This window comes from Rhinopithecus bieti, unplaced genomic scaffold (genome assembly GCF_001698545.2).
Source record: "Rhinopithecus bieti isolate Rb0 unplaced genomic scaffold, ASM169854v2 scaffold_55685, whole genome shotgun sequence".
Classification (NCBI taxonomy): Eukaryota; Metazoa; Chordata; class Mammalia; order Primates; family Cercopithecidae; genus Rhinopithecus; species Rhinopithecus bieti.
The window spans coordinates 51,477-65,899 of NW_016821493.1; the positions used below are offsets into that span (position 1 = coordinate 51,477).

The 14,423-nt window shown below is 42.4% G+C and overlaps 2 protein-coding genes across 7 annotated transcripts; one reads left to right on the top strand and one right to left on the bottom strand.

The window, feature by feature from the left end:
- Positions 1 to 3,083: 3,083 nt before the first annotated feature.
- LOC108520837 (uncharacterized) lies at positions 3,084 to 4,380 on the top strand. The gene has a single exon (XM_017860383.1). It carries the CDS (start codon positions 3,096 to 3,098, stop codon positions 3,570 to 3,572), a length of 477 nt encoding a protein of 158 aa, XP_017715872.1. The 5' UTR covers positions 3,084 to 3,095; the 3' UTR covers positions 3,573 to 4,380.
- Positions 4,381 to 6,213: 1,833 nt separating this feature from the next.
- Positions 6,214 to 13,098, bottom strand: LOC108520836 (ribosome biogenesis protein BMS1 homolog). Of its 6 annotated transcripts, none has more exons than XM_017860377.1 (5): positions 12,558 to 13,097; positions 11,531 to 11,673; positions 10,684 to 10,805; positions 10,154 to 10,347; positions 6,214 to 6,342 (listed from the first exon to the last, which is right to left on the bottom strand). In XM_017860377.1, the coding sequence occupies exons 1-4, from the start codon at positions 12,738 to 12,740 to the stop codon at positions 10,280 to 10,282; spliced, it is 516 nt and encodes a 171-aa protein (XP_017715866.1). In that variant the 5' UTR covers positions 12,741 to 13,097; the 3' UTR covers positions 6,214 to 6,342; positions 10,154 to 10,279. The 6 variants fall into 6 exon arrangements, with proteins under 6 accessions (XP_017715866.1, XP_017715868.1, XP_017715867.1 ...); XM_017860378.1 differs by lacking the exon at positions 6,214 to 6,342 and adding an exon at positions 8,283 to 8,315; XM_017860375.1 differs by lacking the exon at positions 6,214 to 6,342 and adding an exon at positions 8,476 to 9,442.
- Between the last annotated feature and the right edge of the window lie 1,325 nt (positions 13,099 to 14,423).

A 14,423-nucleotide genomic window follows, 5' to 3' on the forward strand; every position in this document is an offset into this window, starting at 1 on the left:
ATTCAAAAAAGTAAAAATAGAACCTGCTATATGATCCAGCTATCTTACTTCCGGGAATATATCCAAAAGAATTAAAAGCATGGCCAGGACGGGCGCGGTGGCTCACACCTGTAATCCCAGCACTTTGGGAGGCCAAGACAGGTGGACCACGAGGTCAGGAGATCGAGACCATCCTGGCTAACATGGTGAAAGCCTGTCTCTACTAAAAAATACAAAAAACTAGCCAGGCGAGGTGGCGGATGCCTGTAGTCCCAGCTACTCGGGAGGCTGAGGCAGGAGAATGGCGTAAACCCGGGAGGCGGAGCTTGCAGTGAGCTGAGATCCGGCCACTGCACTCCAGCCTGGGCGACAGAGCAAGACTCCATCTCAAAAAAAAAAAAAATTAAAATTATAATACATATATATATATTTCTATCAAAATTTAAATACAAAAAGAAAGCTGAAGACTCCCTTGAGTACCACATATGACCCCAGTCTTCTCTAAGTGTATATCCTTCCAAATCATGTTCCCTGCAGTTATATAGGTACATATCCATAAAACATACAGCTTTGTTTTATGTTAGGTATTTAATTTGCAGCCTGATGGATGAAGAATTATTCATTAAAAGGAGATCTTGTTAATTTTTTTGGTAGATTCTTTTATTTTGATCTTGATTGACTGTAAACTTATCTGCACTTTTACACTAAACAGGTCTTGGAATCAGAAATGATGCTAGCTAAAATGGTGAACATAAAGTTGGATTTAGTAAAAGATAACAGTAACTTGTTATAACAAAGTTTAAAAGGGATAAAGGCTTGAAACCTCAGCTATCCAGTTTCATGTAAATTACTTACAAGTCTAGGTGATATTTGAGATGAGTCTTAAGAGAGGAAGAGGAATCCTAGGGAAGGGGAGGCGAGGCATGGACACGCAGAGGGACTGCACTATGCAAGGGCATGATGGAGAGAAGTATGTGCCTGGATTTCCAATTTTCCTGAGGATAATTTTACACCAGATCTTCCTTTTTAAAATCCAATCCTTTTTCTTAATAACCCTGTCTGTCCCTGATACCTCCATTTTTTTCTACCAGTCTCTCAGGCTAGAAATTTTGTAGTTATCTTTGCCTCTTCTCTCCTTATCTGTCTTTTCTTTTTCATTCTCTGCTATTAACTATAACTTCATTCTCAGTTTCACTGCTGCCTGGCTTTCTGTGCCCTGCTAGGTTCATCATTATCCATCCAACAGACATAAAAGGAAAACTGTTTCTACTCACACACTTCTGACACCAAATGTGTGGGTTTCCCACACTAAGCAGTTCTCCAGTTCTCTGCAGATACAACCTGAGTGTCCTGCAATTCAGTTCTGAGTTGCCATCAACTGAGATCATAAGACTGCTGAGCAGTTGGTTTGAGAGGGAAGATCCTGAGTTCTGTTGGGCATACCACTTTGGAAATGTCTATTAAACATCCAAATGGATATGTCATGGAGGCAGCTGGAGTTCAGGTTAGAGGTCTGAGTCACGGATAAAACTTTGGGAGTTGTTGGCAAATGATAGTGTATTGGTCAGAGTCCAATTAGGAAAGAGAAGTCACACAGTCATTTGAACAGGAAAAGTGTACATAAGGAATTGTTAATTGCAACAGGGAAGTGGTGTAACCCAGCACAGACTAGTAGGAAGTATAGTAGGAGTAGCCACTAGTCTAGGGCTGAGGTAGAGAACTCAGGAGAGTCCTCCCCTCTTAGTGCCTTGCCCCTCATCAGAGGAACCCAGCCATGGCCCTCTCCATGTCAGGAGAGTCACTGGTGCTATACCACTGGAACGTACTAGAAATACTTCCTTAGGTGCTGGGGAAAGGAGCAGTGTCTCAGAAGAGTTATTCTATAACAAAACTGCCTGGAGCTGGTGGGAGGAGTGGGACCTGCTGGGCACTGGTCACTGTGTCCCTGGAGAAGTCAACCACCTGCAGGAGCCAGGTGAGGGAGCATAGGAGAACCAGTAACAAAGACGGCTTTCACCTACAAAGTCTCTCCATTGCTCTAGATAGGAGGTGGTGGTCAGAGTGGGATACTGTGAGGGTTGCAGTCGTTGGACCTGACAAGGTCTAAGGTCTGATCATGGAGGGAGGGGGAAGCTGAGGTAGGGCAGAGGACAAGAGTAGGCTTCATGAGATCAGAAGGATGTTAGAAGGATTATCTACCCGGATACTGACATCTCCAGGAAGAGGCCTAGTGTGAAGAAGTTAGACCCTAAGCTCTTCAGGGATAAGGGAAGCATGCGCCACGTGGGTAGCCTCCCTCGTCTAGCACCCAGTATATAGCCTATGCAGAGTGAATACCTGGGGGCTGCTGGGGGCGAAAACAAGGTCCCTGTGACAGGACCTGAAGCCTGGGGGTCTCGGTGACAGGAGTGGGCCTAGTTTTTTGGTGTAGAATTGAGCCTTGAGTGCACTGGTGGGATCATATTGCAAGGAACCCCTCCAAGACTGGAGGAAGGTGCATCCTCTGACAATATACACTCTGTAGGCGTCCCAAGGAGCTGGGCTGGGGGTTAGATGGGCTCCAAAGCATTTCCTCAGGTGGCAATGGGCAGATCCCTGGGAAGGCAAAGCTGTGCAGGAAGAAAATGGCAAGATGCTACGTCCCCTCAGGGAAAGCCCCTTTCTCGGGAGCAGGGAAGGCGAGGCAGTTTAGGCTGGGTCAGTTTGTCCCTGCCCTCAGAGTCTGTTGGTGCTGGAAAAAGAGGGCCTTATTTTATTTATTTATTTATTATTTATTTATTTTTCTCTGAGACAGTGTCTTGCTCTGTCGCCCAGGCTGGAGTGCAGTGGCTCGATCTCAGCTCACTGCAACCTCCGCCTCCCAAGCTCAAGCGATCGTCCCGCTGCAGCCTCCAGAGTATCTGGGACCACAGGGACCACAGGCGCCCGCCACGACTTTGGCTTTTTATTTTTTGGTTTTCTTTTCTTTCTTTCTTTTTTTTTTTTTTTTTTTGAGAGGCAGCCTCCCTATGTTGCCCAGGTTGGTCTTGAACTGGGCTCAAGCGATCCTCCTGCCTCGGCCTCCCAAAGGGCTGGGATTACAGGTGTGAGCCACCGCTTCCGGTCAAAAGAGGGCTATGGGGCACCCCCAGAACGCGAGATCTCCCTGGTCTGTCATCTTTATAGAGGAGGAAGTGGACTCCCAATCAGCCATAGTCCATTCGCACCGGGTACGGTGGCTCCGGGGCGGCCAGAACCAAATGTGTCTCCTTCTGGCTTTTGCACGGCATCAAGTAACCCGCGCCAGTCCGCACAGCTGCCCTGGCCTTCGGGGAGGACTGGGGCGAGCGCAGTGCACGCTGCTAGGGAGTCCCACCGCGGGAGTTGAGGCGGCGGATTCCGAGAGCGGGGTGGGGCTGAATCCGGAGGGAGCCGGTGGAAGGCACTGTGCAGACGGCGCCGGCGCCCGCACTCAGCTGTTTACTAGTCTTTCTTCCAGCTTTCCCCTGAAAGTGGTCCAGGCGGCGGTCTCTTTTTCTCTGCCTTTTTGTTTCCCCCCGGCGAGTCGGCACGAGGGTGAATTTCCGTTTCCGGCGGTGTCCAAGTGGACCTAAGGAGTCGTAGTTGTGAGCAGGTTCGGTGCCGCGGGCTGCGGTAGGCGGCGGTGGGGTCCCTGGCTCTGGGGCACTGGGAAGATCGCGAGTCTTGCGCGTGAAAAGGTCCTTCCCCGGTCCTCCGGGTCATCTTTGCTCCCGAGGAGCAGCATATTTAGCATCTGCCGGAGGTGTGCCCAGGGGTCGTTGGGACAGTGACGGGATGAATCCCTGCAGAGAGCCCGGACTGGGAGGGAAGGTGTCGGGGAGACGTCGTTTCCTGGCGACGTGGCCCCCGGCAGGCGACTTAGACCTGAGCCGAATCTGTTGAGCCCAAATTGTGCTTTTCCCACCAAGAAGAGAAGGGGGAGAAACAGTACAAGTTCGGCACTAAATCATAGTAGAGAAGCAACATAACCTCTGAAATCACACAGCTATTCAGTTTCAAAGCGTTCCTAGTGCCCAGCTCTCCTAACTCCCGTCTAGTGTTCCTTGACATTATGGTGATATATAAAGACTTTCTGTTTCCGCTCGTGTGTGTGTCTGTGGGAAGCCTCTGACTAACCTCTGTGCTCCAATACCCTGTGCAGCCTTGCAATGTAGCCCTTGTTGAATGGCAGGGAAGATACTAGTTTGGATTTCCTCTGCCAGTCAGATCATAGCTATATCCATTTACTGGCACAGTGGCTAGCGCATCGTAGACAGACACAAATATTTATTAAACGGAATGAATATAAGACCTTAATTGAATGAAATGGCACCCTGCTCCGCTTTTTTTCAATCAAACTGTCAGATTTTATGCGGCCTGATATCCTAAAAAAAAAAAAAACTCACTAATTCAATGATTACCAATTTATTGGCCACAGCTTCCTAGGTACCTCAGAAATCACTGGGTCTCTGTAAGTCCATGGGGTCTCCAGGCATCATCTCGAACCATTCATATCTCGCACATACAGATATTGCTATTTTTCAAATGTATGTAGATGAGCTGTAATTTAGGAGTTTTACAGAGTCAACAGGTACTAAAAGTAATACTGCGATCATATTGGAAGTTCATAAAAACGTTTTAAATATTTTATTAAAATCTAAGTTTCAGTTTAAGTTAGGAAACCACTTTATTAGTCCAGTTGATATCTACGTCTGAGCTGTCAAGTAGCCACATGTGACTATATAGAGTTAGAATGAAATTAATTAAAAATTCATTTTTTTCAGTTTCTTTAAGTACATTTTAAGTAACCACATGTGGCTAATGCGTAAATAGCTGAAAAGTACAGATATAGAATATTTCCATCCTTGCAGAAATAGATAGTGCTGATGTTGACACTTAAGATGAATAAAAAGTAAGTTAACCATAAAATGTAACCTTAGTAGAGGTAACTCATCTAATTTACAGCATAACAGAGAGAAATTAAATTGGGGATGGTTAAGCAGTTTCTACCCTTGTTCAGTGAACAAATACATCATCTCTTCATAAAGAAATAAATGAAATTCAATGTTTTTGCCTGGGTATTGCCTGGATTGTAAAATGCTTCTCCCACCTCCTTACCCCAACCTTCTTCCTTGTAGGTTAGAGTTACTTGTTATTGGTAAGTAGCCACTATGGAGACTAAGGACCAGAAGAAACACAGAAAGAAAAACAGTGGACCAAAGCTGCAAAGAAAAAGAAGCGGCATCTGCAGGATCTCTAGCTAGGAGACAAAGATGCCGGGAAGAGAAATCCCAAAGCTTTTGCAGTTCAGTCTGCTGTTGGATGGCTCGATCACAGGTATGTTTAGCTACAGTCTGATGGTTCTTCCATTGATTCTTTTTAAATAGTAGGAGCCTCTCACAGGTGACATTTGGATTCACGAGTTTAGTCCCGCTCCAAAGGACGTGGAGATGCATGTTGTGTGGCTTTTACTAAAATGTGAGAAGCTTTGCCATAGAAGCTGCCTTGCCTCCAGCATCTGCACACTGGTTGGTGTTTCTTGCCCAAGATACAAGAATTTAGAGAATTTGTTTCTTCCTAAACTTTAAACTGTTTCTACGGTGATAAGTGTGCTTTTTCCCCCTGGATATGTTTTACAAAGTTGTAATATAAAATGCAAAAATTGCAGTATGTAATACTAACATAGCTTTATTTAGTGAGTCCTTGTGATATTCTTAGCAGTGTACTTTAAACGTTATTCAACTAAATCCTTCCAGCTGCCTTACCAGAGTAGGAATCATTCCTGCTCTCATTTTATAGACAAGAAAACTGAGGTCAAGAAAACAAGTTACCTCCAATCATATAACCAGTAAGTAGGAGAGCCAAATTTAACTCCAGAGCCTCTGCTCTTATCTGTTATGACGCACTGTCTCAGTATTTACCTTTTGGTTTTTAAAAAACTATTAAATCACTCATAAAATAGTCAGATTTAAGGAGTATTTAATTTTCAACTCTATACTATTGAAGTCATCTTGTTACATCTTTATTGAACAGCAATTGATTTGGATGGGGGTCAGAAGTTAATAATTGACAAGTTACTTATATTTGTATATTGTCTGTTGTATTCTCTATAAAGTATACTAAAGTACTCATATCTGTAAGTATTCTTTAAAAAGTTTACTTATAAGGTTGGTACCTTTTACTCTATTTTGAAAATGAGTTTACTTTTTTTTTNAATGTCAGAGGTACACTTATTAACACCTTGCTGCCTTTTGTGTAGCTTCCTCTTAGTACTTCACCAGTTGGGACTGACTCACCTCTCCAGCTGGGTTCAGGAGCCAGACAGGAGCACACAGAACTGGAAATCCAAAGTCATCTCTGACACTAAAAGCAATGAAAACATAAATAACCAAATATATTACCAAGGAATGAACAAGAGATCGATATTAAGTACAGTAGGAAGAAAGCATTTAATCGACCAGGCTTTCATTCTGACAAAGTAATTTACCACACGCATGTCTCTATCTGACATGTGTGAATGGAAAAAGAAGAGGTGACAATAGAGCAGAGGATTCCTCTTCCAATTGTCTCTGATCTATTCAACCTTTGTTACAGGTCAGAGAGTTCCCCAATTTATTAATAAACAACAGAGATAATATGGCAACCAAGACACAGAGACGTACTGAGAGTACTGCTCAGTTCTCTGCCTAGGCCTGATTCTGCTGATTCCTGACAATGAGCGCTGTGAAATTTCGAGGCAGATCAATACACACACGCACAAACACACAAAAAAGATACTTCATGGGCAAAAAGCACCAAAGATATAAAACAAAATGTCTGAAAGACCATTAAACAACTTCTGATGAAATGCTGTTTGCATTTTGCAGAAGCAAAATATTCACCACCAAACCTACAATTAGCTTAAAAATTACAATAAGTATAGTACTTTTGGATCCCATCTCCAATTCATACCTTATCAACATGTAATAATCACACTGCATCTAACACAAAGCTGGATAAACTTTATATGCTGAATACAACTTGTACAGTAAGAAGGAAAGTTTTTGAAATACTGAGAATACAACATTTGTATGCCATGCTTGACTTCACCAGTTAAAAGAAAATACAATCATTTCTATTCTTAAAATGTATTGAAATAAAATGTAGAAAAGAGTATTCTAATACCAATTAACATTAAGAGAACATATCTCTAAACCAAAGATCTTGGATCTTCTAGAAAGACAAAATCAACCTGTATATATCTGGGTAAGAAAAAAAAATCAAGGGATCAAGAGAGGAGAGAGGATGTTAGCACAGAATCATCTCCCAAAATGGCTGTCCGACACATTCAACCAGTTTTCAAGTCCATTTGTTTTTCCTCCTTTGGCATCAACAGCCTGTATTACCAAGGAAATGCAAAATAATTCAATTTGTACATTAATCAGCTAATCTAGAAATGGCAATATAGTCAATGAAAATACAAAGAAACAGAAAATGTCAAGGAATTGTTTAAGATGTTGAAGATGACAGAGCATAGGGAAAAAATGATCTGATAGACACTGGAGGAGTTAATAAGCAAACTCAGGCATGGTTCCCTAACACCACACTTCAAAAGAACTTATAGAGAGAATAAAGGAATAACCCTTTTAAAAAAATCTAATTTTAGAAAAAAAATTGCTGAACAGGGAAGTTAGTGTTTTGTAGATCTTTTGGAAAGCTGATTAATTTCTAAGCTAAAAATACATGATCCTTAAGAGAAATGGCTGAGTCCAGGCCCAAGGCAGAAAGAAGGCAAAATGAGCCTGGATCCTCTTGTTCTGTCAGAAAGGAAGAAATGCTCAAAGACTAACAGAGACAGTTGACAGGACACAGGAGACAGGCTGAAGGCTCCTGTGGCCGAATCTGGGACAGCACAGGCATCAGAAAGAACAATGACAGTGATGGAAAATAACCCATTGAATAAAACACAAGTGCATTAGTCAGCAGTGATACCAAAATAAAGGGAAGAAGTGAAAGCTCTTTGCTAAAAATTCCAGCTAACAAATGTAGGAGGAATGACACAGGAAGAATATTCATTTAAAGTCACCAGTGCCATAACTGATAGAGAAGATCATAAGGAGGCTAAAATCACTGGATGAAAGAAAACTATACGAAGCACAATAGATAAAAATATGAAAACATAAATTAGAAAAAACTAAAAATCGTACCATAAGAGATGGATAAGTTACAATATAGGAATAATAGGCCAGGCACAGTGGCTCACATCTGTAATCCCAGGATTTGGGAGGCCAAGGCGGGAGGATTGCTTGAGCCCAAGAGTTCGAGACCAGCCTAGGCAACATAATGAGAACTCGTCCCTAGAACAAAACAAAAAAAATTAGCTTGGAGTGGTGGTGTACTCTTGTAATCCCAGGTACTTGTGGGGCCGAAGCAGGAGGATCACTTGAGCCTGGGAGTTCAAGGCTGCAGTGAGCCAAGATCACGCCACTGCACTCCAGCCTGGGAGACAAAGTGAGACCTTATCTCAAAACAAAAACAAAAACAAAGAAACCACAATAACAAAAAAACACCGGTAACAACAAAAGGATGACTACATAAAGACTGTATAGAAAAAAAATGCTCAGAATATAGAAATAAAATTATGTATTTTACCTGTAACTGTATTAGAAGATAGTATTCTTGTATACAACTAGCAGGATATGCAAAAATGAAAATAGCTAATAACACTCGTTATCTCAGGCACTGTGGTAGGTAGTTTATGCACACTGTAACAAATTACATACTCGATTGTCTCAAAATTTTCAGATAAATTTTACTGGGAGTCACAAATCAATACAACAAAACCAATGTTTTGCAAACATCCACTAATTACAAAGGTATACAAATGCTTAACCCAGGCTGAAAAATAATTCACATAAGCCATACATCAGTGGAAACCTACCCATGGGAGATAATACAACATAATCTAAATAAAACTTTCAGAGACAAGGCATGTGGCTTCTGGACAGCCACAAACTCCCTGACTCTCCTCTAGTGTTTTGGCCACCAAAAGAAAGCCAAGTGGCTTCAGGTCTCTTAAAAAACAAGAAAGCAACCTATGGAAGATGGCGTGGTATTTGAGGAACATTTGGGGTCTGTTGAAAAATGCATCCTGTATTTTATTTCTAGAAAAGCCTCCCTCGTAATGTCAGGTAAGTGAAGAGCCCTCAGAGACATATGCACACACAAAGAAAAACAAAACAACATAGAATGAATCCCACCAAAATGTGTTATGATGGCAGAATTACAGGTGATATGATCTGTAGTATATCTTTTCATTAAAAATAGAAAAAAAGCCGACTTCCCCTTGATTATCTATAGCCTCTGACCCAAGTGGCTTGGAATCAGAAAACAGCATCACCCGACTTGAAGCCATCTCGGCATCAATGGTGGAGTGAGTGGAGATGAGACTCTGGACCAGCTCATGGGTGGGCCCCACCTCGTCCTGTAAAGACCACCAAGAAACGGCACGTGAGGAAAGCACAGAGATCCTGGAGAGACACTGGTTTCACTCAGTTCTCAAAATTATCTTAGACACATTTCCTGAGAACCTTTCTTAATGCCTCAAAAACCAGAGAAGAAAATCCTTACAACAAAGCTTGAAATGGATCCCCATATCCATTAAACTTTTCCAAAGCTCAGTGAGTATATAACCTGATAACCTAAACACCTAGCTAGAAAAATCTCAGTTCCAGTGCTACAACAATGCTAGCTTTTCTAACATTTTAAAATAACCCTGATTTTAATCCAATAAAATTCCACTTGAGAACTAAGAAATAAACATTGGAAATCCGCTTTAAAATAAAGAATGAGGAGACCATTGTGAATGAGAAAAAGAAAAAGACCAACGAGAGCTGGCAAGCACACTGGTTTTGTAGAAACGGAGATAAGCTGTGCAGGTGCCACAAAGGCAGCAGGGCCCGCACTGGGGCCACATATCAAGGAGGCATGGAGGAATGGAGGACAGGACTCTTCTGTTTGGTACAATGAAAAAAAGGTATTCTTTTTATTCTACATATTTACAATATGCATTTGGGCCTTTATTATAAGTACAAGAGAAAAATCTTCAATAAATAAAAGCTGAGTACATTACTTTTTTTGATTAAAAAATAGACTCGGAAAGAATGAGAGTTCAGAGCAATGACCCCCATCTCACCGATGCCTGAAAACCATGGCTGCCACCAAGGTCAACATAGACAGCATCTTTGTCATACAGCACTCGCCCAACTCCAGAAAGAGGCGCATAAACCAGCTTCTCCTTCTCATTTAAACAGCGCTTCTTTCATTGTTCAGGAAGAGCACAAGGGTCTGGGAGGAAACTGATGTCATGCATGGCAAAATCTTCTATTCCTGGAAGACAGGACCCAAAAAGCAAGCTTCAGCTGACAGGAAGTAAGCATCTACTGTTGACTTGGGGGTTAACAACGATCCACAGTCCAAGGGCTTAACCCGTGACCCTAAAGAAGGGCATCATGCCACACGGGAATAGTGTCCCTCTAGCTACAAGACAAGAGGTCAGAGAAGAGGGGATTCGATAACACTCTGCAGGCCTACACATAGTTGGCTTATTAAAACCTCCAGCAAGGCCATCTTCCCTTATATGGTCATTTTTCAGTTTTCCTGAAAAATGAAGCCACCCCAAGAATCCTATGTGTAATTTTAGTATGTTCTACAACAAGAGAATACCTGCCATGTGAATTTGGCTTTTATTTTTCAAGTGTGCTCCTCTTACATAACCATAAAGTGACACCTGCCGGTCACATTTGATGTTTGTTCGGCTATCCTCTGGGTTTGTCAAATCTTCCATCCTAGAAAAATAAACACAATCATACAGCAGAAATAAATGACAAAAGTTCCTATACCTCCTTTCATGTGTCAGTGACTCATCACACTCTTGTCCACTAAGCATGCCGTTTAGAAAACTAGAAAATGCAGAAATAAGGAAGCACCATTCACCATCCAGCAGTGGAAAAGGGGCAGGCACACAACTGTGTCTCTAGGCTGAAAGTGACATTTATTCGGGAAGACACCAGACAGGGAGATGACATCCACCTGGAGTCAGGGAAGAGTGAGGAACATATTCAGAAAATCCCTTTCTGGAAGAGGGTGAGCCTGTGCTCTGGGATTTTTACTGTGGCCTGGATTCTGGCAGGTGGAGAAAGGGTATTCCAGGCTGAGAAAACCACAGCACAAAGAAGAGCACAAAGGAAGGAAACTGAAGGCACACACGAGGACTCAAGCACCCGGGCACGAAGGCAGCATCACTGAAAACTGAGGATAAACGTTAGGATGGGGCCACATCCTGTAGCCTTAAATGCTTCCAAGTCCTCCCATTGTCCTAAACTTCTCATAGTTAATTTACTCCTAAAGGCACAGCATCTTTGAGCAATGATATAAGTAGACATTTTCCATCAACTACACTTCCACCTCTGACTATTCAAACAGGCACAAAATAAATCCTATCACTGTTCTTTTCTAGCCTTTTAGCTTTGAAATATGTGGCCCAGGAAGAAAAGTTTACAATCACTTTTACCTGTCTGCCAGGATATAAGGGTGAGAAGCCTGCCATGTGAGAAGCCTAAACTTCATAACTGTAATAAAACGGCCCAGATTGTGGATTTCTTGGTTTTGATATTCTCCATGCACCATTCCAGAAAGGTAGAACACCTTGGCACCCTAAACATTAAAGGAAAATTAATAATTAAATTCCAATTAAATTCTCATCACTACTGCAACAGAATAAAAGCTCTAAACAAGAAGCAATCCTAAGAAGGGAGACTTCCAGCAAAACCACTGTCCTGAGGCTTCCAGAGCCTTGCCGGCTTCTTTCAGGACTTATTAGAACCCCACAGAGGCAGACTGCTCTGCAGCCGAGCAGGGGCATCCATCTAAGTATGGTGAGGAGAGGGAGGTGAAGCCTCTGAGCACAGAAACAGTTCTGTGGCCGATGGACCAGAGCAGTATGGAAAGGAAGGGGCAGTGCCTGGTCCTGTAACTGGCAGAAACTTCTGATGTACTCGATTAAGTCCCCACCCCCAAACACCCAGACACTGCCTGGTGCAGCAGGTACAGAGACAAATGAAATACATCAAGAGGCCCAGAATATGCACTCTCTTGAGGGAAACCTTCCAGAGACTGGGAACACATACACTAAGGGAATTCAGGAGGCAAATCCTAGAGATGTTTAGCAACGTCTCTTCAGTCTTTTTGTTTGTTTGTTTGAGACGGAGTCTCACTCTGTCACCCAGGCTGGAGTGCAGTGGCACAATCTCAGCTCACTGCACCCTTTGACTTCCAGCTTCAAGCAATTCTCACGTCTCAGCCTCCTGAGTAGCTGGGATTACAGGCGCGCACCACCACACCCGACTAATTTTTGCATTTTCAGTAGAGACGGGGTTTGGCCATATTGCCCTGAGCTCGAAACTCCTGGCCTCAAGTGATCCACCAGAGTCTGCCTCCCAAAGTGCTGGGATTACAGGCATGAGCCACTGTGCCCGGCCTCTTCAGTCTATTTTAAAAGGATTATACTGTTGGTATCTAACAATTATTTCTCTTCCTACCGGGTAAACTTCTGTCCAGAATCTGTGTTTTAATCGCTTCTTTGTCTTCTTTCGTTTCTTATTATGCTTGAAGGAGTCGAGGTGGGTGAGAACTCCCATAATTTTAGGAAAGCCATGTACTTGACAGATGTTTAGAAACTCAAAGGTTTCCATTTCAAACCCAAAGCTGGCATCTATAAGCATCAGTACCTACAAGCAGAACACATCATTTCTCAAAGAAACTACCAAAGCAGACCACCTACACTAGGGGTTGGCAACTGGCCATGGGCCAAATCCACCCATCACCTGTGTTTGTAACTAAAGTTTTATTGGAACACAGCCACATTAATTCATTTACATATTGTCTATGGCTGCCTGTGCACTACAACTGAAGAGCTAAGTAGCTGCAAAAGATACGATCCACAAAGCCGAAAATATTTACTATCTGGCCCTCCACAGAAAAGTCCCACTGCAGACTAAATCAAATGACTACACAGGCATCACTCAGAGAAACCACCACCCTCTGACTTGCTCTTAAAACAACCATAAAACAATGCCCACTAGGATATAAACTTGCATTTTAAGAATTCTAATCATGAGAAGTAACTCAGAAAAGGCTGGGTCTAACCTGGCCCTTACCTAAGAAATCCTAATTTAAAGAAATGAAGTTTTCTATAATATATTTTTACATCAAATAACAGGTCTCTGATACCCAAAGAGTGGGAAGAAAGTGATAATCAATGAAATATATTAAATAGGTACAGAAAACCAACCTCTTCTTTCAATCTCCTCACACACACACACACACACACACACATCTGTTTTTGCTGGGAAGTATGCAGTGTACACCTCTATCTTGTACATTAATTTGTATAACTCAGTTGCTCAGAAATTTTTTTAAACAGCTACCAGTTTAGAATTAAGTCAAAAAGCGGTAAGATTATGATGAATGGTAGTCTATAAGAAAATATAAGCAGATAAGACCAATTTTTAAAATTTAAGACACTTCAAAGATGCAAAATAATTTCAGAATTGATTCCTGGAAACTTCTAGTTTTAATATTAAAGATAGTTCTGTTCTTACCTTTCCATGGATAACTGAAAATAACACAAAATGGAAAACAGAAATGCCCACCTTTGATTAAACTAGGAAACATTCAAAACCCGAAACCACAGAATATATGAAGTTGGGCTTGTACGAAAGCACAACTGCCACGGCAGACCGAGGCAGCAAGCAGAGCTCTCCAGCAACACTGGACCAGCTAGAAGAACAGGTGGAAAATCCTCACACCACATCTGATGCCACAGAGTGCCAAGGGGCAAGCAGCTGGTTGTAGGGTCAGGAAGAACAGGGAGCAAACAGGCCCTCAGCTGCCAATCTTTGTCATCTAAGCCAGTGTTACTCCCCTAATCCACACACACATGTACACACCCAAATCCACGTACTTTGTGTGCCTTTGCCGTAGTCAGGAGGCTCTGACAACCCAGAGCAGAGCAATCAACATAAGCTAGGCTAAATAAATTATGGTGCATCCATAGAATGGAATATTATATTAAAAAGAAGGAGGCAGAGCTACAGTACTTACTGATTATATACCTCCAAGATATATTACAGGAAAAAAGCAAAGCATAGAAGAGTGTGTAAAATAAGCTACCATTTGTGTTTTTAAAGGGTGGCATGTGTGTTTACATGCATCTGGAAGAATACTGCTCTGCAGGGACCTGAGAGACCAGCGGTCAGAGCAAGGAAAGAGAAAACGCGCATTGTGTGTACCCTGCATTAGTTAGAGTGCTTTACCAAATGTGTGTGCTCTTTTTGAAAATCTGAAAAAGATTTACATAGGCATCTCTCTCAATGATGGTTAAGAGGCTGGGAAGGGGAGCAGGG